Raw genomic sequence first — 24693 nt, forward strand, 5'->3', positions numbered from 1 at the left:
CAGGATGATTCTCTACATTTTAAGAAAACTTGAAGACAGTTTTGACTCTCTTCTGTTCCTTTTAGTTGAAGTTTCTCACTGTATAAAACCAAAACAGTTCAATTTTAGCAAACTGCCAAACCTAAAATCTCAATCTAAATACACTGTTGTTGAACAGTTAAATTTTGAAATTTAAGTAGTTTTTCCTCTAATCAGCTTTATAATTTGAGGTAATAAACTGCACAATATTGAACATCTGAAGCCTTTTAAGTATTGGAATATGGGGTGAAAGAAGAGTGGCAATGACTTCCCAGATTAATAATCTTTTTATTATTAACATTTAAGAATGATGGTTTCAGCAAGTTCAATTTATTAAGTATCTACACAAATGTGGGGGTTTTAATATTAAAAAAGACCCGACATCTACAATTTCAAGTTTCATGTAATAATGAATTCCTCTAACATATTCAATTCACAGATCTGGAAAGGCAGAAGGAATACCAGAATTATTAAAGTTCGACCTTCTGTATTACATAAGGTTTGGGCTTCCCTGATTTAACCCCCTTCAGTCCAGTACCTGGGGGATTTCCTTTAAGGAAAAACACCAACGCCGTCGTCTCACAAACACAACATCAGCTAGCGGCCAGACTACTTCTTGAGCTTCTTTTGAGCAGCCTTCTTCTTGACCATCTGTAGCCGCTTCATGGCGTTGAGCTGGGACTCCTGCGAGGTCGGGCCCTTGAGGGATGCCGGCTGGCTGCCGGTGTCAGCCGCGCCTTTGCCGGCGCCGCCCGCGCCGGGGCCCGCGGAGCCGCCGCTGCCGTTGCCGCCGCCGGCCGGGCCGCCGGTGCCGGGCGCGGCGCCGCTGGGGCTGGGCAGCCCCGCCTTGCTCACGTTGTCGCTGCTCACCGAGCGGCTCAGCGTCGTCTTGCCCAGGGTGAGCGGCGGGGGAGGCTTCAGCTGAACGGGGTTCGTGCTGTTGTTGGCAGAAGCTATTTTGGCCCCCAGTCCTGTCTTTGAAGTCGCCAGCCCTGACAAACCCACGGGTTTCTGGTTGTTTGAAGAAGCCGCAGGTTTCCCGCTGGCACTCTGTGCGGTCGATCCCAGTTTGGCAGTTGATGGGTTGGCAGAGGAGGTTTTGGCTGCAAAAGCAGCCCATCCTGTAAGGCCACTCGTTGCTGAAGAGGAAACGCTTGTACTGGCAGAGTTCCCCGAAACTGCTGCTGAGGTCTAAAATAAATAAGCATTCTTATTATAGCAGCATCTATTTGTGTAACACATCACAGCAGGAATACACTGAGCCTCTGATTCAGTTCTTTTCCCAGGAACACCCAGTGGACAATATTTCATCACTGGTCACCACAGCTGAAAAGTACTAACAAGAACAGGAAAGGATGCCAGGTGCAGCCAACTTTCAATCTCCCAGGCACACAGAACACAGGATCCTTTCTCCCCTTTCTTCTGTACACTTAGCAGACTACCACACAGCACTGTGATCCCTCCATAAACAATAAAAATCTGTGAACTATATAAAAAGTGGTGGCTTGCCTTCTTTTTTATTTGCTTACTGTTGTTACCAGGTGTTTTCAACAAGCTGACAGACGCTCAGACAAAAATTAGACACCAAGCAATTAAGTATTGCATTTATTACAGTCTTACTGTCCACGTAGCAGAATCTAAACTGTTTCCTTTCTTCTTGGTTCTTAGCAACTTGTACCACAGACAGAATTAAAAAAAGAAAAAAAAACCAACAAACAAGTACTATCCTATAGTCTTTTCCCATTCAGGTACTGCAAAAGACACTTTCAGCAAACATGGGTTCCCTTTGCCTGCAAAGCACTGTGCTATCCACACTGGGTTCCCACACCTTAAACCCTACAACCCTCAGGCCTCAGGTAAGGATGTTATGTTGATTTAAATCAGAGTTAGACCAATTGGCAGAGTCAAAACAAAAACTAAAGCTCTCTATTAAAGTAATACTCCTTTTATAGTATACCCAGACAACTTCTAAACAGTAAATTGATGGAAGAAATCAGATCCCAGCTCTTACAACCTGTTTAGGCACATAAAGAACTCTGCTGAGGTGAAAAAGTAATTCATAAGTATAAGTGCTAGAGCAATACCCATCTTAGTGTTCATGATGATTTGCATCCAGGCAGAGCAGTGGCAAACGTAACTTTGAGCACATGAATAATTGCTTTGGTTTTCAGATAAAGCTGTGTTTTCCTAAGAAAGGCTCATGCTTTATTAGACTACTCTATTATTTATTACACTGCTTCTGGTTTACCACCTTCGACCAATTTGACCTTTTGACAATGTTTTAACTTGACAATGTTTTCACTTGGAAAAACAGAAACATGAGGCAACACAGAATCAAAGAGAATCACAGAATGGTTTGGGCAGGAAGGGACTTTATAGATCATCTTGTTCCAACCCTCCCAGCATGGGCAGGAATGCCACCCCCTAGATCAGATTATATTTAAGAAGCTCCTAAATTAAATCTCACAGAGTCAGCAACACTTTCCCTACAATGGAATCAGAGAACCATCTAGGCTAGAAAAGACCTTCAAGATCATCAAATTCAAGTGTAAACCCAGCACTGTCAAAGCCACTGCTGCCATGAGAAAAAGCCTTCCAAGTGTCAAAATACACTTAAGTTACTTGACAACAGAGAGCAAATAATGCATTTTATACAATTCATAGAATCATAGAATTGTTCAGGTTGTGGAAAGGACTTTGAAAGTCATCTAGTTCCAATCCCCCGGCCATAGGCAGGGATGCCTTCCACTAGGCCAGGCTGCTCGGAGCCCCACCCAGCCTGGTCTTGAACACTTGCAGAGATGGGGCATCCACATGTCAAGTGAGGTTTTTGCCCTCCATTCTTTCAGTGTTCAAGCAAACCCACTATGCTCTGGTACTAATCAGTCCACACAGTGTAGGAGACTATTTTCAATTATGGCTCTTATGTGAAAAGATTGGTCAAATTGAAAAAACCCTATTATCTGCGCAGTGAAACACTCTTCCTCTGGTAAATTTAATCTACATTACCTTGACTTCTGTTCTCTTGAATGCCAGAAAAGCTGGTGGGGTCTCAGGTTTTAACTTGATTTCTGGTTTCTTGACCAATGGATCCTTCAAAGCTGGTGCAACTGAAACCACTGCAGGAGCTGGTTTTTGAGGTGGTTTTTGTGTCTTCTGAGCCTGTGTAAGTGGCAGGAAAAAAACACCCTGAATAAGTTATGGGCCACATAACATGGACTGTTTTGACTGTTAACAAAAACCATGAGCATTTTAAGATTGCAATCTAGCCTTTACAATTTCAGGTTTAATGGTCCCTGAGAAATGAGGCAACAGGAGATGTGGAGATGTGCTGGGTATGATACTGGGGACAGGAACCAGCCAAAAAGCATCCTGAACAGAGCTTGCTATTTCAGTGTGGAAAGAGTGGCAGTGTTGATGCTTGGAGAACAGCAAAGCACTGGGCCTTTACAGGACTAAGGCAAAGACAGGTGAACTTGCAGAAGACAAGGACACAGTCCAGCAGTACTGGGATGTAGGCTGCAAGAGCCTGCTAAGAAGTGGCAAGCAAAATGGCAGAATTCATGCCAAAACAAAAAAAACAAAGGCCATACTGAAGGCAACTGCTCAATGGCTAAACTGGCTATCCTGTGCAGGAACTGACCTCAAGCAAACACTCCTCTGAGTTCAAAGGCCTGATGTTCATCAGAATAATCATATATTTCAGTCAATGTTGGTACATCCTAGGCCAGGATCTTACTTTGCCTTCTTCCCTTGTTTCTTAGTGGAGCCATTTCAACAGATAACACTTGCTCAGTTATCACAGAACAGTTTCAAAACACATTTTTGGCTGTATTTTTCTGCATTCTAGGTGTGATTTTAAAACATCAGAACTACAGTCACTAATGTTGTATGCACCCAAAGCTCTTATGTTTTTTTCTCATAATGAGATGAGTGGGAATCTGGTAGGATACTGTTCAGTCATGCAGATAAATCAAAATAAAGGCACTTTTTTTTAATTTTTTTTTTTTTTTTTAAACTGGAATGTGCTACCCTCAGCTTATTTTTGACCCTGAGAACATTCAACATGTCAGACTGAAATTGGCAGTCTTGTCCTACAGGAAAAGAATCATTCATATCCAAAGCTGAGAAGAAAACTTAAATTGCAGGGCTATTACTAAAAGCTGAGTATCACCTGAAATAAAAAAAAAAAAAAGGTCTTAACTGCTTGCCAAGCAGGAAACAATCCTATTTCACTCTTCTTCACTCACTTCTGATTTTTAAAAAGCTTTGTTTAAGAAGTGTATTACAGAATAGTCTCTGAGATGCGACATTAAAAACCATCGCTGCAGCAAGATTTTTTTCTCTCTACTGCTGAGAAAAATGGTTCTCCAATGTGCTTCCTAAGACTTGTCTAACCCAGGAAATATTCTCACACAGTAGAAACAGCCTGCTGTATTCAAATAGTGCTCACACAAGACAAAAAACTGACTCCTACCATTCTCTTCATCTGCCTGGTACAGCGGGCACAATACCAGACAAGTCGAGGATCATTCACTTCCTTGTCTGTCACCTGAGGTTTATGGCAATCCTGGTGGTAGAGATTATGGCACTCCTGACACTCCACTAGCTGATTCACAAAAGTAACTGTCATTTGCCTGCAGAGCAAATAGTTAAGAACAGATTATGGGAGAAAGCACTTAGAGGATTATCCAATTGTTGAAAATTTTGTAAGGCTTAAGATAAAAAATAAAAATATTTTTCCTTTCACATATATTTTCTACCTGTGGCAAATTGAATGTATTCCTCTTCTTCCTGTATCAGTTCTTCCTAACTAATATTTTAGAAATTTGGTATTTTTTAAAGGTAATTACTTTCAAGAGATTTGAAGACTTCCATTCTATTAAACGTGTATATGACAGTCTTGATTTCCCAGTTTGATTTTTAGAGTAGAGATGTAAGTCTTGCCCGCTTTGGTTCACCTGGGCATTTTATGGATACATCACAGCACGCCAATTATGACTTCCTCATTATAATAGCATATGAGGGACAGTCTCCATTTGGGTAATTTTGCTGTCAGCTGCAGAGCAATACAGTTCAAGAACAAATAATTTCTCAATGACAAGCATGTAGGAGTGCTTTCTGCTGCAGGATTTAAAAGCATCATCACCCAAGCTCTACGCTACTTTGAAGATGTTTTATTAGCCATCCCTTTGGTCTCTACCCCATAAACAGACACGTGGAATTTGAGATAATACCAGGATCAGGGAGAGATGGAATAGAAAGGATTAATTGTGCAGTCCTGCCTTGAAGCAAACATGCAAGCTGGTGATGAGGGCTTCATTTTGCGTGGGCCTGGCTGAAAGTAATCACTCTGTATAAATGACACATTAGTGATATATACATGGCTGGGAGTCTGCCTGTGAATTACCCAAATACCATTTTCCTAACGATTCCTTCTTTCAGATGACAAATCAAGCTATTTAATTGCTAAGCTGCTTTTGCTCATATCCCCGAGGAGCAGGTACCCAGGTAACCATGGAAACTCTATTTGTAGATACATGGGGAAAGGTAATCCCTTATTTCTTTATATAACAGAAAAACAAAGTCTGAAGGTATTGTCCATATAAGTACTGGAACATTTTCTAAGAAAGATTTCTCTTTTAAACAGTCTACTTAAAAACAGAAAGGGAAACCTTTCTGAAATTCTAGGGTCCATTGTTTTACATTCAGGGTATTTAAAAGGCATTTTGTTTCTTATTCCTAAATAAACTGGATCAGAACAAAGAGCCTCAAGGAAGGAGACTCACCCTATTTTAAAACTACAAAAATCAATCTCCAACTGATTAAAAACCCATGAACTCATCATGCCCAGAAACAAGTTAAACTACTTACTTTTAAATTATAAGATAACTAAGAAACAAACCTAATGATTTTTTAGGTTTCAAAACAAACAAGTATTGAAACCTAAAAACCAACCAAACAAACAAATATTCATAGAAAATTAGGGTGTTATTTCCAAACCAGTCTTTTAAAATTTTTTTCTTTTTGGGAGGAAAACTTCGCTATCATCTACAAATTTCATGTAGTATTTCCTCTTTGTACAACAGAGGAGCCAGTGAGGAGCCTCTGTAACTGGTGAGTTGTTCTGTTTTTCCCAGCCTGCAAGTACTGGAGAGGATGAAGTTATTTTAATACTCCCTCCCTCCTTATGCCTAACTTAGTAAAAAAGAACAACAAATTTGATATAAAAGAACAAGAAGAAAAACACCACAGGCATCAACAATAATTACTTCTAATCACTATGAAAATACATTTGACACTTGGCAAATCTTGAAGAAACATTTCATGCCTCTGCCTTAGTTTTTACATCTCTAAAAAGGAATAGTTAATATACAAAAGCACTTTTTTGCATTTGTGAACCCACAAATGCAAAGCTGGGTTCTCCTTGGCTTGCCTTCTTAAGCAATACAAATATAAACTCTTTTGCTATGAACTCCACCTACTCTGCAATTTGACATGTTTTCATTCACAACTGTTTGAGTAACTGAGTTATTAAAAGATGTAATTTTAAAAACGTACAAGGATGTTATTATTTTGGCTCAAGATATTACCCTAAAAAGGGTGCAATAAATAGAGGAATACTGTCTGACCAATGTGCTGGATTCAGAAGTTTAAAGCACAAGTCTTCTGAGAAACATCCAGTCCAGTACGAGCTGGAGACAGACAACCATGGTGACATCAGTTTCAGCAGGTTCCATGTAAAATGAAAACGATCCAGAGTGTTGGGGTGACTGTTGCCACTCTCTCTAATGCATTGTTCCTTCCCCAGCAGCGCTTCTCCCTCTGTCTGGCATCAGAGATATTTTAGTTAGCCAGGGTAGATACATCTTTTGCAAGAACACTCGAGTTGGTGACCATGAACGGGTAGAAGTAGGGCCTTCAGCAGCCAGGTTAAATAAACATGGATTGTGGAACAGCTAATGGAGCCATGTATCTGGCCTGTGCCTTTCCAAGTCTTGGCTACACTGGGCACAGGAGTTGTATTTTCTTTCTTCTGTTTCTTCACTTTGCAGGCATTTCTCATTATGCCTGCAAGTGTTTTTCTTTGCCAGGGAAGACACAGAATTAATCATCCACAGCAGTCAAGACTGTATAAACAAAACTTCATTATCCCCTCCTGCCAAACAAGGTAATACCTTACTATTTTTAGTAGCATTTTAACATACCACTGAATGGGGCTTTGCCTCTTTTAGGAGACAGGAAAAATGGAATTTGCCAGAAAAAAAGGTGAAGTTCAGATATTTATATACTTCTTCCTTTTTCAATGTCTATAATAAGAAACTAAATATTTGAGCTAACACATGGGAATAACATGAAATCCCATCAGTCCCCAACTGGTCACCAGTATAATCATCTGTAACTACAGAAATTTATCCTCTGTGCACTGACAACACTTTCCTATCTTCACAACAGGAATAACCATGGAAATGATGAAAGAATAATATTATAAGATGCCACTTCCCAACTGACTCAAGCTGAGCTAAAATGCACACTGCTGCCAAAAGGCCTGTCCCTCTTCTCTGTCCTGGCTCTACACTCCTGCATCCACACATGTGCCAGCATTTACTCTTACTGAGCTGACTGAAACTCAAACCTACTAAAACACCCACGTGGAGAGCTGATCCAAGGGCTGATTCAGCTGATCACAAACTGTACTGGCAATACACCCCCCTAAACAGTCCAGGGAAGGAGGTAAAATTGGGAGAGCCAAACTGTTCCTTTTGGCAGCATTGGTGCCTAACAAGGATATAAATGATCTGTGAAACAAAATCCTGACATGAGTGATTTGATCCTAGGGTAGTTATTCAAAAGTATTTTGTACATCTGTTAACAGTAAATGGACTGCTAGTACCATGTTAATAAGTCCACTTTTAGAGCCCTTACTGGAACCTAAAAACAACATGTTTTCACTGCAAGATATATTTGCTGATAAAACATGGCTATGTGTAAACTAATATCAAATTATAAGGAAAAGAAGAGTAACTCATACAGATCTCATATTAATACCACCTGAAAGTCCTTTCAGATGAGAACAAATTTTTAAAAAAATGCTTATCACTAGCCATTAATATTTTGTTTTCCAATAATTGAACAATATATTTGTCATTATAGGTTTTGCATGTTATCTAGTTTTATTTTTCACTTGTCCTTTCCTGCAGAAGAAAAGCTGGTTCACTCACTAAAAGCTCCATTTTCAAGAAACCATTCTCATTCATGAAGAAGCCTTAAATGTATTGTCAGTTTTGGATATTAAGTGATTTGGATTAAGTTATTTCTGGAATAAAAACTTTGAGAAGCATTAACTCAATTAAAAAAAAAAAAAATAAAAAGGTAACTACACCTAGCTAGAAAGAAGCAATGTTGACTTACCTGCAAACAACACAGGCTAATCCCATTTCCATAGCAAAGTCATCAGCACTGGTTTCCTCAAAGCTAGATAAATCAGGCATGGATAAATCCTTGCTTGTCTGAACTGTAATAGGAGAGGAACGAGCCTCTTGCTTCTCTACCCTGGGCTTCTTTGGTGCATCAGCTCCTTCAGCGGGATCCCCTTTCATCTATTAAACACACACACACACACAGAATGTGAAAATGCAACAAGCTAGCAGATTATTAAAATGAGTTAAAATGGAACAGTTATATTAGCAGTATAAGAAGGTGTACTTTATGCAGCATACACACAATGTATTTTCTTTAATTACATATTTTCTTCAAAATATTTATGAACTAGAAGCTCAAGCTCCCTTTTTGTACTTCACCTCAAAATCCTTGAAAAAGCTTTGGGAATATCACATTTCAACTTGCTACATTTTAGTAATCTTTTATGAGATAATCTCCTAGGATTTAAAACACAGAATGGTTTGGAAGGCACCCCTTAAGTCCAACCTCCCCACAAGGAGCAGGGAAAACAATCACAGAATAATTACAAGAAGACATTTATTAGACTGCCTAAATGGCAACATGACTGGCTAATGTAGCTCACAGGCTAGATGAGTTGAAGATACAATGAGTTGAAAAGGGGAGCCTTTGTCTAAAACACCTTTGAGTTTATTAACCAAGTTATTTCACTAGAGAACAAAAATAACTTACTTTATCTGCAGATCTCTTTTCTGTTTCTTTTTTCACCTTTTCTGATGCAGTGGGCTTGCCATTGTTGTTGCCAGAAGGCAAACTCGATGAAGCTTTAGGCTCTTGCTTTATGGGTTTGGTGACAGATACTTTTGGTTGCTCTACTTCCTGGAAACAGAAACAAAAATTGAAGCCAAATTCTGCTATTGAGTTCCTACCTAATTTGCAATTAGTGAGATAATAGGACAGGCAAGCAATATGCCATACAACACTGATCATCTACATATACATTTAAAAAAAGATTCTCAAACAATTTTCACATCACATCAATAAATTAGTGTTTAAATTGCAGAGAATTAATAAAATCTTCCCTTACCACTCACCTTTCTGAGGAAAAGGTGCTCCTTTTCCAAAGACAGATCCTCTTTGGAATATTAATATAAAATGAGATATTTCTGCTTTTAAAATTCAAAGAGGTAATGAACATGAATTTTCAGATAGTTCTGAGGACAAAATTCAGTATAAGCTAGAAACAGAAGCTGACAACTGATATAACCAGACATAATTCATTCCTTCATGGAGAGAAATATTGACCTCCTCTTAATCTCAGTCCATATTTGTCTATCAGATTAATAAATTTAGATCTCAACAGAAATCAATGGTTCTCATTAATGACACATTAATGTCAGCAAATGGATAATAACCAGCAGAGCCTGTAAATGAGTGACTAGTCACACTGATGGGCATCAGCAAGGTAAAATGGGAGCAATTCTCTGCTGTATACTGGGACAGGTCTAAGCCCTGAGCTTCAGCCCTCCAAAGTTCCTTGACTTGACTGTGGTAATCCTGTGCTCCCTACGATGTTCTTGGATTTCACAGTCAAACACAAATTAACCCTGCAGCCTGTGAATGCAAGGAAAGGAATTCTTGCACTTTTTTTCATTTCTGACCTTTGCAGTCCTGCTGATATTGGATAAATACTGAAGAGAGGAGAATGAAAGGTTTCTTCCTGTGGCCTGAACCTCAGTTTCACCTGAGGGCAGGTGACTTCCAGCCAAGCTGTTATTAGAACTGGCTTCCCAAACCTCTCTGCACTGTTATTCTGCTCCCTGCTTTCTCTTTAACCCATGCATTTCTTTGACCTCCGAGATAAAGGGCACCTGAGAGTTTTGAGACCTGTGTTGGGTTTCAGGGAGTTAACAAAATGAACAGAAAGGAGCTAGACCACACAATAAAGCATGATGTATGCTGAGCAGTACTCGCATCTTTTCATTATTTGGAGCCACATAGAAATGAAATATTGCAAATGTATCAGCATACAGACCATCATTAGAACACAGCAGGCTGACATGCAGGCATCCTAGGGGAGAACAATACCTCGTTATCCATATGGCAATACACAGCACCACGAGGATGTCCCTGCTTGGCTATTTCCATACGCTCATCTCAGAGTCAAATATTCTCTCTAGCAGGTGTTCAGTGATTTTCAGCAGATGAAAAGTAATGCTTGTCCATTGGACAGAAATGGTTTCAGCCTGCAATTAATTTCTGCTTTGAACCATTTGGTGGTTTTTTCATATGACTTCATCAACAGAATTTCAAGGAAAGAGATACAGATTTATTGGTAAATAGCTTATTTTGTTTCTTATTTCTCTGTGGCAAAGTTTTAAAGAACTTTTAGTTCTGAAAAGTAACTGCAGAAATATGTAAGTTTGGGTGCACCTTACACAGCATATCTGATATAATGCTGAACATCTCTTTTAAGTCTTGGTGGATCAACAAGGTAAAGAGATTTTTTTCCCATTAACTTCCATTAATTGAAAGGATTACGTTCTATGAAAAAGGGGAATGATGAATATGAACACTCCATAATTACTTTTTCCTCAACTTCTGATTCTCTTTTAACTTTTCAGCTGTAAAAGAGGAACCAGGAACAGCAGGAGCTTTATTAAGGCGCACAGAAAGGAGCCATGCTCCCCAGCCAGTACCTTCTGAGAGGGACGATAGCTGGAGTCAGTTCCCCTGGCCAACGACTCGTCAAGAAGTGCTTTCAGCTTTTCAGCAGAGTCCTTACTCTTTGAGTGCAAAAAGCCCAGGGCTTTCAGAAAAATGGGATCCAGCTCCAAGTTCACTGTAGCAGCCATTGTTGTGTCTTCAATGTGAGTTAAAAGAAAAAAGAAAAACAATGACAACTTTATTCACATGGAGCATAATTCAAACAGCATGTGGCAAATAGAAGATTTATTTTCTTTTAAAAATGAAATTATATGAAGCCACAGCAAGGATTATAAGTGAATTAATTATCATTAGAAGATGACTGTGAACTTCAGTGCTGAAGAATTCAGAATATGACTGGACATCTGAAATGTCAAATTCATTCTATGGCATATATGATATTCAGAAATGAAACTCATCATACTTACGTAAATGAAAAAAAAATCATATTCTTGATATTTCGTATATAAAAATATTGAAAAGTATGCAAAATACTAATATTAACTTCAAGAAAAGCAATTACCACCCTTCTCCTTAACACTTTTTGCACATACAGTGATTTCTAACTCATTGATCATTTAAGAGCAACTATGAAATAGCTGAAAAATACATTTTTAAATTTAGCTGAAACAGTGAAAAAATTTGTAACTCAGATTGTGACCTGTCCACATACTCATGTGACAGTCTAAGTGTAATGTCAGATAATGACTATCTAGAGCAGCGAGATGCCACAGTGTCCATGGAAATAAACTGAGGAAAATATTACAATGACTTTAAAAAACTGTTTGCCTCATAGCAATATATTCCTGCACTCTGGAGCACTGTGTTAATTTCTTTAAAAAACTCTAAGGAACAGCATTTGCACCAGAAATTGTTCCTACAGAGATAGATACCTAACTTAAATAAGTAAACGGCAATTAATAATTTAAGAAATAACATGGGAAGTTTCCTGATATTTTCTAAAAATGTGTGAGAAGTGTTATTGTCAATAATCCCTTCAAGTCTCATTTAAAACACATCAGGATGTTTGTGGGTTTGGGTTTTTTACCTACAATAATCTAGAAGACATTAGTGAAAAGCCTTTCATCAGTTCTTTCATCAAAAGCACTGTCTGGACAGCTTTTTCAGCTGAAGCTTCTAAGGCATTGTCTGATGAATTTCTTTTGATATTCATGGCAGTGAACTTTTACCTCTCTGGCCAAAACACCAGCACTGGCAGGCTGCTCCCTCAACACCTGCCTACAAGTCCCCAGGAGCCTTTATCTCATGCTGAGCTTTCACGAGACACCAGAGAATCGCTTGACTGAGATCATCAAGGAGTTCAACGTACAGAACTTCATAGGGATTTTATCAATGGACCCAGCAGAGAGCTAAGAAACCTCTTCAAGAGCCTCCTCTCTCTTCCTTAATCTTTGCTACTTGACAAATCATTTTCTGGTGGCCACAGAACTTCTGCCAGGAAGCGCTACCCACCAGCTACTCAGCTGTATCACTGATCAAGCACAGACTGCAGCGCAAGACCCGTCCTGGCAATTCGGTCTCTCTGATGATTACAAAAAGTGAATTCACAGAGCACAGAAAGCACATATCCCCTTTTCTTTATCCATCTACCTCTGAGAAATGTTCAGGCTGCTCTTGAGATCTGTGAGTGGATTATGTCCTGCATTTCTTTGTTCTGTGAGCATGCCTTCCAAGTGTCAGTACCACACACTCTTAAACCAGGACTCTGCTAAACCCTCTGTTGAATGCAAACTGCAGAATCAAAACACTAATTTCAGAAATTTTGTAGAACTCTCTTAAAAAAAAAAAATCCTTCAAGTCCTTCTCTGAGCAAAAGAGGAATTCTACTAGGAATACATACTTGTGTACATGAGAAACAGGCAGCCTCAACAGCCATTCTCTAATATTTTAAGAATAAATGCAAACATAATTCAATTTTCATCTCTCTGAAGGTAACACTTCCCAGATTTGTTTCTAGCTCTAGCTTTTAAAAGACATATATTGAAAGGAAGTGTTAAACCCCAAATTTCAAAAGGGTTCTCCATATTTATTTTTTTATTTGCTATGTAATTGCAGCAATTCTTTCTCTGTTCTTGAGGACAATTATAATGATAATGTCCCAGGCTACTACACTTATGACTAACATATCACAAGAAATTTCTCATGAGAAGAAAGGAAACTGGGCTTAGTAAACAGTTCAAGTATGCTCAGTCTAGGAATTTATTTTCAAATTTAAAAAATCTATTAGTGAGTTAGAAAAGGGAAGTATGTTCAATGGAAAGATGGACATATCAATAACTTAAAAATATCATCATCTGAAAAAAACAAATTGATAATTATACTCTCCCTATGGGACCATAATAATATTGCTGTCAAACAGGTTACTAACAATGTCTGTCCTGGTCCAAAAGGCAAATTACTGCTTTTGGTAGTGGCCCTTTCCAGATGTTCAAAGATCAAACCATTTCTAAGTATCAAACAGTGGTTTGACACTTATAAACCCAAGATCCAATTTCATTCATTCATGTTTGCATGCACAAACTGATCCTCTGGCAGTCAAGTCAGCATACAGCAATGTGACAGCCTTGAGACAAGGACAGCAGAGTGTTTCAATGACGAAGCCATAGGTGATTCTGCAAGACAGACCTCCTTGATTTTCTTCTTGAAGTGGAATCTTTGTACAGGAAATAATTAAAATGCTGTTTAGAAAACAGTGAGTATGACACTGTCTTTTCTGTATTAGATTGATAATGCAGCTGTGAGATCAGAGGGCTGTGTTAAAACCCTTGAACCCTGAGCAGAACAGGTTTTGCATCAAACAAGCAGAACCTCTTGCAATCACGCATTCCCCCATCAGCCTAACCCTAAAAGCACCTTTCTCAACCTGGGTTTCTGTTACTTCCCAAGGTGGGCTATTCTAAGTGATTTAAATCCATGGGGAAACATAGATGTTAATCAGCGAGTTGTTATTCTTAAAACATCCAAAAAGTTTTGGATTCTTTAATTTCTTGTCTTCTGCCAAATACAATCAACATTAACTGTGCACTCTAGAGAATACGTGGTCTTCCAATTTAAAACTTATTAGATTTATAGGCTGTAGGAGCCCTCTTCTTTTTTTCATTCATTTGCCATCTATTGTTTTGCATACCTGCCATGTATTATCTTATTCATGATAAATTGCAGCTCAATGGATCTACTTCCATTACATTTTCAGATATGGTCATATTTTCAACCATCTGTTTCTGAGCTCCCATTCTTATTATTTTCTGAGGCAGGTGCACTGTTAAAGATGTTTTTCCAAGGAAGTACACATCTTCTATTTATATTGCAGTGCTATTATGGACTTCTGCTATTATGCCATCCTTTTACAGACTCATCAATATTTTTATTTTTTACTGCCACTTATGATTAAAGGCCTTTCACTCACATATCCTTTTCAGCTATCTTCAAGATCTGTAGCAGTTGCCTTAAAACACAGTCACATGAATCAACAGCTTATAATTCCTTCCAACACACTCACTGCACTGTTTTCCATTTACCACCATAAAATAAATTCACTTTTCCCTGTCACTTTGGATCCTTTTGTTCCTCTGAATTTACCTTCTTCCTGACAACATCTATTAACAGTGACAGTGGCAGATTTTGTTTATTTACCAATAATGCCTCTTCCAGGTCACTTTCAGATCTGATGAGTCTTAAATGAGTAGGTCAAGGAAAATCTTAAAAGCGGGAAAAAATTAATTTCTATTTCCAGTTTTTGCTACTTAAGTATCTTAATCAGCACTTGATTTATGGCAGGATAATTTCTCAGTTACTTTTCACAAGGGACATTTCAAAACTCATGCACTTCAGTAGTCTGGATAACTGTATTAATGAGAACAATTGTATTAATCAGTTCTAATTTCCTTGTCATCGTCTTCAAAGAATCTTTTGAGACACGTATAAGATCTCCTGCTATGGAGTTACTAGTACTGGCATCCTTAATTTTACATTCTATTCTACAACATACTTTATAATGTTCTTTTAAATTAGTATTCCAATCAATATCACTGTAACCAGCTTATCCAATATTTTAAAAATTACAATAATGCCCTATATTTGCTGTTTTCTCCACAGAAACAGTGAATTATTTCAGGATTATGGAATCATTCCTTGCGGAAGGGACCCCACCCTCTGCAACCTCCTGTTCAATGCAAAGTCAACACTGAATTCAGACCAGCTTGCTCAGGACTTTTCCAGCTGGATCCCGAAAATCTCCAAAGACAGGAATGCAAAAATCTTACTGGGCAACCTGTTCCAATGCCTCACTGTTCTCATTTCCTTCCTTTGAATTGGAGGTTTTAAATTGTGCTGTCTCTCATTCTCCCTCTGTGCATGTGAGTAAGAAGACTGGCTCTATCTTTCCAATAATACCCTCAGGTAAATTAAAGCTCCCATTATATCCCCCTAAGTCCACAGCAGATGGTATCCAACACTCCCTCCATCTCCAGATCTAGCTATTTAGTCACAGAGGACAGGCCAATTGATCAGGCATGATTTATTCTTGGTAGATCTGGCTCTGCTCACCCAGTTTTTACCTCCTTATGCCACAAATGGCTTCCTCCACGATCCTTCCACAGCAGGAAGGAATGAGGCTGACCAGTCTGTAGTTCTCTTGCTTGTCCTTCTTGCCCTTTATGAAGACAAGATTTGCCTTTCTCCAGTCTTTGGGATCTCCCCCAGTCTCATGGCCTTTAAAAGATAACAGAAGAAGACACTGTCAATTCCTGGCACCCCTGAATGCAGTCTACCTGGGCCCATGGACTTATCAGGGGAACAATCCTGCTTCAATCCTCTTCCACAAGTTGTAGCTCCTCCTCTCCTTAAGCTCTGCCTTGTGGCAAAAGGCCTTGGGAGACCTTACAGGTCAAAGAAGAGATCAACTATCTGACCCCGATCTGTTTCTGCTCTCACTAACACACTTGTTCCACGCAGCAGAGGTGACATATTTTCCTTGGGAATCCTTTTCCTGATAAATGGCATGATCCTTGTGAGTGCCTTTCACCTCAGGATATTTTGTGATCATTGTACCTGCACAACTGAGATTTGTTAAGCCCTGCTACCACTGAGCTTTAACATTCTGCAGAAAATGGACCTGAAGACGTTTCAACACAGAACTGCTCATTGGCTTAAGCCACAGGTAAATTGAGTACACCTCCACTGCTGTTTTCACCTTTGCATTATTCAACGTCTACACTGAAACTTATCAGGTGTACAAATTCCTGGGTATCATCCTCCTGGTAATCTCTCAGAGAGAGAAGCAAACTTTAGTTAAAAGCTAATTTCTGAAACAGTTACGCCAAAGCCACGACGTGACCCTCCGCAACATACTTGCTGCAGATTTCTCCCTGGGATTTCTTTTTACAACGAAGGAAAGGCAGCAAAAACAACACTTCAGAACGCCCAAAGGAATGAAATGCCACCCTCCTACAAGCATTACTGCCCGCAGGACTTCCCAGGGCCGCGGCTCCGGGCGTGCCCGTGCTGGCAGCGCCGTGTCCCGCCGGGCTCACAGGGAAAGGGCGCCCAGCCGTGCCTGAGGGCTCCCGCTCCCTCCCTCCTGCCAAACACCCTCCTTCTCCCACCCAAACCTGCCCTCACTCTCCTCTCCCAACACCTTTCTTCTCGTCCCAAACGCCTCGTCCCGCTCCCAAACCCCCTCTTCCTCCTCCCAAACCCCCTCTTCCTCCTCCCACCCCCAAATTCCTTTTCTCTTCCCCAGACTCCTCTGCCCTCTCCCGATCTCCTTCTTCCTCCCCTCTCCCAAACCCCCTTTGCCTCCTCCTAAATCCCTCTTCTCCCCCTCCTCCCACACCCTTCTTCCCCTCCCAACACCAAAATTCCCTCTTCCTGTTACCAAACCCCCTCTTCCCTCTCTCAACTCCCCTCTTCCTTCATCCTCCCAGTCGCTCTCTGCCTCCTCCCAGTCACCCTCTTCCTTCTCCCTTCCCACGGCAAATTTCCTCTTCCCGATCCTCTCTTCCTCCTCTCAGGTCCCCTCCTCCCACCCGCTGGTGTCTCACCGGAGACGAGAACGAGGAGGAGGAGGAGGAGGAGAAGAAGTAGGAGGAGGAAGGCGCCCAGGCAGGTCCGCCACCACCGCAGTCCCCCCACGCAGCGCGGGCCGCGGGCGGCAGTTCCGGGCGGTGCGCGCGGGCCGGGGCGGCGCAGGAAGGGGCGGAGCCGGGGCGGAAGCGGCCGGGCCGGGGTAAGGAAAAGGAGCGGGAGAAAGGGCAGGATGGAGGGGATGTGGTCGTGGCAAAGTGTTGGGGCTGGTTTGGAGCGCTGCCTGGGCGCCGAGAGCAGCTGGGAGCAGAGGCTTTAGGGAGCGGGGCTGCGAGGGAGTCCTGGTTCGGTGGTGTCGCTCTCTGCAGCAGCCGAGCTCAGGCGTGTGCTGCCGTCCTGAATCCCGGCTCGGTCCCTCATATCCCGGCTCTGTCCCTCATGGCCCGCCCGCGTCTGGCTCTCCCGAACCGTCTACAACTTTGGCTCCATCCGTAGAGCCGCCTGAAGCTGGGCTCCGAAGCTCCTCTGTGCTTCCCGCTTGTGTGCACGGGCGGCCCTGGGCGCATGGATCGTCTTGGACAGAGACAGAGCTGCAGGCTCTCAAGTTAGGTGCCTTAAGGCACAAATGATGCTTTGCACGAAGTTAAATGTTTGCCGCGTTTTAAGTGGCGTTGTGTGAAACATTTCTCAAATGCTAACGTGCCTGCTTAACAAAAGTTCCGTTTTACTGTGCAGTAATCAACAAATGAATAGGATCCTTTTCAGGGACTAAAAGGAAGAGGATGTTTTTGTAGTTATTTATTTGTCTTTAGTTTTTTTATGGGAAGCACTTGTTTTTAAAGCAGTTTTTCTTTATTGCGTTGTTAACAGGGCAGCTGAGTGAAACCAATTTAACTATTGTTTAGTGCATGTTGACAGGGAAGAGAAAATGGTAAAAACCAGCACAGCTAGTGAAAGTTACACTGACATAATATTTTTAAGTTTGAAGTAGATGTCTTTTATACCAAAGGTAGGCAACATGATTTATCTTTGTCCTTTAAGTTACGGTGCAAATCCTGTATTGGTCACTGCTTTTCATTTTCCCTCTTTCAAACTGGCTACTGTAAATATGGCCAATAGAATAAAAATCCATCTCTTCCCACAGAAATGATGGTCTCATTAGAGAAAAAAGTGCTGGGAAAAAATACTGTGAGCAAATAGTGGAATGTCTTACTAGCTTTGGTTAGTTCTGTATTGCACATTTCATTTTATTGTATATGTCTGTGTCTGCTTTTGTCTCAGTAAGCTGCCAAGGGATTAATAAAATTTCATGGATAGGTAGTAGTTTTGTGAAAAGACTTAAGTGAGAACGGGTAACCAGATTGTTAAGTCTTTGAATTGAAAATCTGTGCATAAATCCACAAGGAATATAGACTCTGCAGAGCCCAACCAGTGTGGAAGAGCACCGGTACTGGAAACAAAAAATACAGGAAACGACTTTATAATGTCAGTGCTTGGAGGCAAAATGTTGGGAGGAATTCTCAGAAGTAAAATATGGGAGAGGGGTGGAGTGTGGCAGTGTAAGAGTGTACAGCTCAGTTGAAGTGATGATTCAAGAAGGCCTTTCTTCTCACAGGAAACAATGAGGAAACAGAGGTAAAGTCACTTATAGACAGAACTCCTGGACAGATTATTTTAGTTTCTCTTCTGTGAGAGATTTGAGAATAAAATTAGCCTGACTGTAATTTTCATTGTCATAGACTGACCTTAAAAAACCCTAAAATCTCACAGCCAACCAAACAACCAAGCCCTTAAGGAAAAATGTCCAAGTTTTTGGCTTGCCCTAGGACAGACTTCCAGTGTGACACTGAACTATAAATTCTCTTTGTGCTTTTTGCTTTTATACATGTGTAACAGGAACACAGGAAACTTCCACCGTGCAAGGCTCTCTGAGAGGAAAGTCTGTGAGATGTTCAGTTACTGGTGTGGTGGAGGGACATGGAAATTTTTGCAATAACTAACAATTCAAATAAATCCAGACTGAATGTGTTGGTATTCTAATGACCTGTGTGTCAAGTTGCAGTCGTTATGGAAGCCCAGTTGTTAAAATTACTTGTAAGAAGTTTTTAAAAATAAATTGTAAGATTGGATGATTAATAGATGGAAACTATAGGATAATATACTTTGGAAATATAAACTTTGTCAGAGTTTACCAAAATATTTAGCAGTTTTGCATAGCACGAAAACGACCAAAATAGCTGATTGAGTCCAGGATTCAATCAACCAGAAGAAAAAATTCAGTGATGAGGTGAATGTGTATGAGTGTTTTGCATGCCCAGCAAAAGATGGACTTGTGAGCTCTTTGAGTTCTCATGGAGAACAAAAATATTAACCCAAATGCATATAAGAGTACTTTTTAAAATTGAAAGAGGTACTGTAGTTGAGACTAGGAGTTCAAATGCTAGGAGCTATGGATGTGACTATGGTAGCAGTAACTCTTCTTGATTTACCTCTCTGGCAGTGCCTTCACTGGATGATTTCTACCACAGAGGTGCACTTGGAATATAGAGTCTGCCTCAACTTCCATGCTGTCAAGATTTACCCAAATAAAATATCTTGTGGTGAAGTAGGTATGGCATTGTGTACTGTCCTGTTCTTTGTGTGGCACTGTATTAATTAAAGAAAAGCAGCAGTACTCATAGCACAGCCACACTTCTTGTCATTTAATGGTTTAAAAATGTGTCACTGTAACAGACATTAGTATTCTTAATGTCATGGACTTGATTTTATTCTTCCACTCCCTCTTTTTGGACAATTTGTTTTGGTCCTGTGGTAGGTAATACAATAAGTGTGATGTATATGTCTATGTGGAAAAAAAGAAATTGAGTAATCAAGATGTATCAAATTAAAACTTTATTTTAAAATACTTGCATTTGTAAAAATGCAAGCAGTTGTAATTATGCAAAGACCTTATTAATCTAGGCAGTTATGTGAGAGACTGATGCTGTTCCAGTGTCACTCGTGCTTTATATATATATGTCTATAAAACCCTATTCTGGCCTTTCTCAGCAAGATTTAAATGTCTCTTCCTCACCGTGCTCGAGCTGTGCCCCGTGTCGCTTGTGGTAAGAGGGCCATCTAGTGTCTGAGGCTTTTCAGTGCCACCTGTCATCTCAGGCGGTGGGCAATTCTGCTGAGTGATGGAGCAGAAAAATTACTGCATCAGTGCCTTATGTTAAACTCCTGTGGAATATCGTAGTAGGAAAAATGTAGCTTTTTAATACACTGAGAAGATATTAATTTCAGCTCTGCTGCTGTTGAATTGGACTGCTTTAAAGTAGTTGTGTGTTTGAGGTGTTCATGTAGTATCACAACATGAATGTTTATTTGCTTATGAGTCCTTCAGTTATTATCTCACCCAACCCTAGATTAATTTTTAATACAGAAACCAATATTATTTCCCATAGCCTAAAGACCTGCTATAAATGCCTTTTAGCAGTTACAAAAAGACAGATCTTTGTGTTAGGGAGCTGACTGTTGTAGATACGTGCTCAGGAACTTGTTTTTTTAATAATGCATGTTTAATATTATGGGACATTTTAATGTAAAAAAACCAAAGCCTTTCTCTAAAATGTTTACGCACTTAAAAATTGAAAATGAAACATTTACTTTAGGTTTTAGTTGATGTCAGAAATATGCTAAAATCTAAAAAAAAATGTACAGAGGTCATTCTCCTATCCATGATCTTGTATGTGAAGAGACAGTGTAGATGTGAAATCATTCTTTTCTCTCAGAAAGGAGCCCGCCAGTTATTCAGGCAGGATGTCTTTAGTAGTGTCTTGTGTTAAAATCAGTTATAGCAGATAGTGGAAGAACCAGTGATTTAATATTTTTTTTTTTTTTTTTTTTATTTTTTTATTCTGTATTCTTTTAAGGATGTCATACTCTGATTTCTATTTCAGGAACTTCATCTCAGGAAGAAGATGAAAGATAACGTCGCCGAAGAACATTTATATTTGGCTTTTTCTCATCAGTACAGAGATAGTATCTTTCCTCTTCATACATCTATCTCTCTGTTTTTGCTATCCTACTGTGACTGCAAATTATTTAAAGTTTTTTTAGTGCCAACTGGCGAAGATGTGAGTGATCAGTGTGTGACAAAAAACCTCGCTGGCGACCTTGAGGTCCACTTAATCTCCAGGTGTCAGCTTCCAGTGGTTGTGCAGAGCTGCAGTTTACCTGCTGTTGTGGTGAAAGATGACAAATTCTGCCGAGCTGGGCTTTCTGTGGTCTTAAGACATATAATACAGAAAACATTCGAGGCAGATCCATCTAAAAAGGATGTTTTGGAACTCTTGGGCTTTAAGAAGACCTGCTTAAAAGCCTGTGCTGAAGTGAGTGTGTCTCTCTCTTAGATACATTGATTGTTTTTTAATAAGCATTAAATGCTCTGAAGTAGACTCTTAATACTCATGTCAAGTAAGTTCTTTTAGTATAAAACTTAATCTGCTTAGAAAATGCAATTTTCTTTATGGAGAAGTACCTGTATTTTGGCACAAAGAGGAAAAATAATTATTTTTGAAGATGCTACTTTTTAGCAGCACAAAAAGAACCTAATGTTAAAAAGTAGGTCAGATCTTTGTTTCATGTCTAGCAGTATAAATGAGTTATAAAGTTTTGAAGTAAACGAAGAAATACCAAATTTCTTGCTGATTTTGATTTCAAGAGCATGATATATTGTTAGTCTTTACTGTCAAGGTGGCTTTTGTTTAGCTTATCCTCATCAGATTGTCCAGTGTCTTTTCAGCAGAGTGGCTAACTGGCCAGGTGGTCAGTCCCTAGTCTGTACCATTCGAGGGGATATGCCCCTCCTAGGTATGGAATATTCTGAGTTTCATATCAGTTCCTCTCAGCTCATTCTCTAGTCTGTGCAGGCTCACGTGAATAGCAGCTCTGCCTTGGAGTTTGTTGGGAATTTGTTGTCTGCTCTTCTCAATTCCCTGTCATCCTTGATGGGAGTGTATTCCATCTCCCCCCTCCAGGTAAAGATGATGAAATGGGATAGGCCTCAGCATAGACCCTTAAAGATTTCCACTCCTAACTGGCCTTCAGGTAGAGTGTGACCTGTTAACCAGCACTACCCTGAGCTGAGATTTCAGTCCATTTATCACGCAGCAGTTTGCTCATCTGGCAGCTCATCCATCTAGACTTGCCTTCCTCACGCCTCTCAGGAGGCAGAACTCCACCCTGGCATGATTGCTGTTTCCATGGTTGCCATTGATCACCATCCCTTCAACTCAGTTCACAGCTTTGTTTCTTATGAGTTACACAGCCACCCTAATTTTATGTCAATAATAAGTAAATAAAAATATGCTGTACTGGATTACTGTTCTGTTATATATAAGATTTAGCTTCCTAACTCTGCTGTTGTGATAGCAATACAGAAACATCTGAGTTTCTAAGATTAACAAAGAATGTATTTAAAGCTGGAATTCCTTTGCTTGAAGTGATTGAGTAACCAAAGCAATTGAAAGTTACCCTGGATTTTGTTTCTCTTTCTGAAGAGACATTAATTACATAACTTTATTTGACAGGTTAGCCAGTGGACCAGGCTCTGTGAGATCAGCATACCTCTGGCTGTTGAAAGATTTTTGACAGCCTCTCCTGAGCACTGCCAGGCTATTCCTCCTGACATTTTACTGTTGGAAAGGAAGCTTGGAGAACCTGTCCGAGTACATAATGATGACAAAATTCGAAGGCAGAAACTTCAACAACAGAAGGCAGGTGCCAAGGCTGCAGTGCCTGTGCTTGGTGAAGAAGCAACAGAGGGATTAAGACCAAGAGAAGTCCATGAACATCCACCCTCAAGTTTGGAACTGAGTGTAGCTTTCTCCAAACTACTTGCCCAGGAAGCACCAGATGCAATCAACAGGGAGGCCCCTCACGTCAGGAGAACAAAAACTTCTGACCTTCCACTCTTGGACCATGTTTTTGCAGAAGGGCTTTATTTTACTGTGGCAGATCTAGTGCTTTTGCCATGCATCCATCAGTTCTTGGTAAGCTGACAATTCCACAACTATCAGTTAGTGTACATGTATGTTTTTTAAGAACCTAAAAGTTGTAAAATATGTTAATTTGAACATATTGTGGTGTTTCTAAAGTGACCTTAACCCAAAATCAAAGATTTGTCTTGTTTTTGTACAAACACAAAAAGCAGGGATTGGTGAGGCCACTAAAGTTACTTCTAGATATAAAGCATATCAATGGTTAGTAAACTCTGTTAACTATTAAAATATTATACTGAAATATTCTGGCACCAATTTGCCCAGAAAATAATAATTTAAAAATACTAGTTCAGGTGACTTTAGCTCAACTTAAAAACTAGTTCTACAGTGGGAAAAACTTCTGTGGTAAGACTGTGCAAGAGTCTTGCTCAGCACAGTCTGTGTACTTGCTTTTATGGGGAAAGATGCATAGGAGGGAGAGATTTAAGGAAATTACAGCTATGTCTTTATTTCCCATCACAGTGAAATGTTACAGTGAATTTGCCTCTTACAGTTCTATTCCTGCAGTTACTCTGTGAGATTTATAGCTAAGCTGGTGTCTATTCCAGGAACATTTGCATTTTGATTTTGCAAGTTGGTTTGCCAAATTTCCCTTATGGTATTTGAAAACAAATGGAATTCCTGGAGAAGATGCTGTTAGTCAGATTGAGGATAACAGTCTCAAAAATAAAGATAATGACTATCAAATATTAATAATGTGACAAATGTCCACTTTATAACTTCTTTAACCATTATCATCATCCTCAGCGGATTTCTGTATGATGATAGCAATATGCTGCCTTTGAATTGAGAGGATGACTTATTTTACAGAAATGCTTCTTAATTCACATCTGCTTTGTTTGTTTTGCAAATCACATGATTGGAGGTAAACAGCAACTTCTGTATGGATGATACTAAACAAAAGTATTAAAACAAAATGCTTTCTTACTATTTAAAAAACTTTAATGTATTTCAGCCTTTATTTTTCCAAGACCTTTTAAATAAGAGCATAACTTTTTACAGTAATATTTGGTTTAGTGGTGCTAGGCATGAGAAGATTTCTGCATCAGATGCATAATTGATTTCAGCAATGTAGTTGGGATCATTCTGTGGATGTACTGTGAGCAGCCAAGAATTTTGTTTTTATTGACTTTTTATATGTTGCCCTTGAGCCCTGGTGTTCTGCAGCTCATGACCTAGGTATTTTACAGTACACTTGTGTTAACTCACACCAAGGATTGCCCTGAAAACCTGGCTTTCAGTTTTGTTTTTACCTAATTTACAAGAGCTCTGGGATAGTGTTTGTTTATTTCTGTTCTCTGGTGAATGATCATTTTCTAAGCAATTATACCTTGATGCCTGCAGTTGTCATCAAAATTGGAAAACTTGCATCTTGCAGGCCGTGAGTTGAAACTACTCTTGTTGGTGGAAGTCCCAGAGTTCAATTCTGTATTCAAGTGTTTTTTGTCACTTGTATAACTGGACTTCCTGGATTGTGTTT

General features: G+C 39.8%; 2 protein-coding genes across 4 annotated transcripts in view; one reads left to right on the forward strand and one right to left on the reverse strand.

Annotated features, from left to right (window-relative positions):
* Positions 1-286: 286 nt before the first annotated feature.
* INTS12 (integrator complex subunit 12) lies at positions 287-17317 on the reverse strand. 3 transcript variants are annotated; one of them, XM_041484260.1, is made up of 8 exons: positions 17187-17317; positions 15702-15855; positions 11118-11281; positions 9151-9297; positions 8431-8618; positions 4496-4655; positions 3028-3180; positions 287-1209 (listed from the first exon to the last, which is right to left on the reverse strand). In XM_041484260.1, exons 3-8 carry the CDS (start codon positions 11271-11273, stop codon positions 628-630), a joined length of 1386 nt encoding a protein of 461 aa, XP_041340194.1. In that variant the 5' UTR covers positions 11274-11281; positions 15702-15855; positions 17187-17317; the 3' UTR covers positions 287-627. The 3 variants fall into 3 exon arrangements, with proteins under 3 accessions (XP_041340194.1, XP_041340195.1, XP_041340196.1); XM_041484261.1 differs by having other exon boundaries at positions 15691-15855; XM_041484262.1 differs by lacking the exon at positions 15702-15855 and having other exon boundaries at positions 17187-17308.
* The window catches only part of GSTCD (glutathione S-transferase C-terminal domain containing), a 44511-nt gene continuing 37064 nt past the window's right edge, over positions 17247-24693 (forward strand). The window contains exons 1-4 of the mRNA XM_041484259.1: positions 17247-17371; positions 19670-19774; positions 21111-21542; positions 22743-23204. Of these exons, the coding sequence (XP_041340193.1) occupies positions 19682-19774; positions 21111-21542; positions 22743-23204 (987 nt within the window). The 5' untranslated portion in view covers positions 17247-17371; positions 19670-19681. The remainder of the gene's footprint in view (positions 17372-19669; positions 19775-21110; positions 21543-22742; positions 23205-24693) is intronic.

Source organism: Pyrgilauda ruficollis, unplaced genomic scaffold, assembly GCF_017590135.1.
Source record: "Pyrgilauda ruficollis isolate IOZ18807 unplaced genomic scaffold, ASM1759013v1 scaffold65, whole genome shotgun sequence".
NCBI classification, from domain to species: Eukaryota; Metazoa; Chordata; class Aves; order Passeriformes; family Passeridae; genus Pyrgilauda; species Pyrgilauda ruficollis.

Coding starts and splice junctions, on each gene's coding strand:
- INTS12 (XM_041484260.1), bottom strand. CDS start 11,273: ATGGCTGCTACAGTGAACTTGGAGCTGGATCCCATTTTTCTGAAAGCC. Junction 9,298..11,117: donor GCTATCGTCCCTCTCAGAAG/GTACTGGCTGGG, acceptor TTCTGTTTCCAG/GAAGTAGAGCAACCAAAAGT. Junction 1,210..3,027: donor TCAAGAGAACAGAAGTCAAG/GTAATGTAGATT, acceptor TATTTATTTTAG/ACCTCAGCAGCAGTTTCGGG.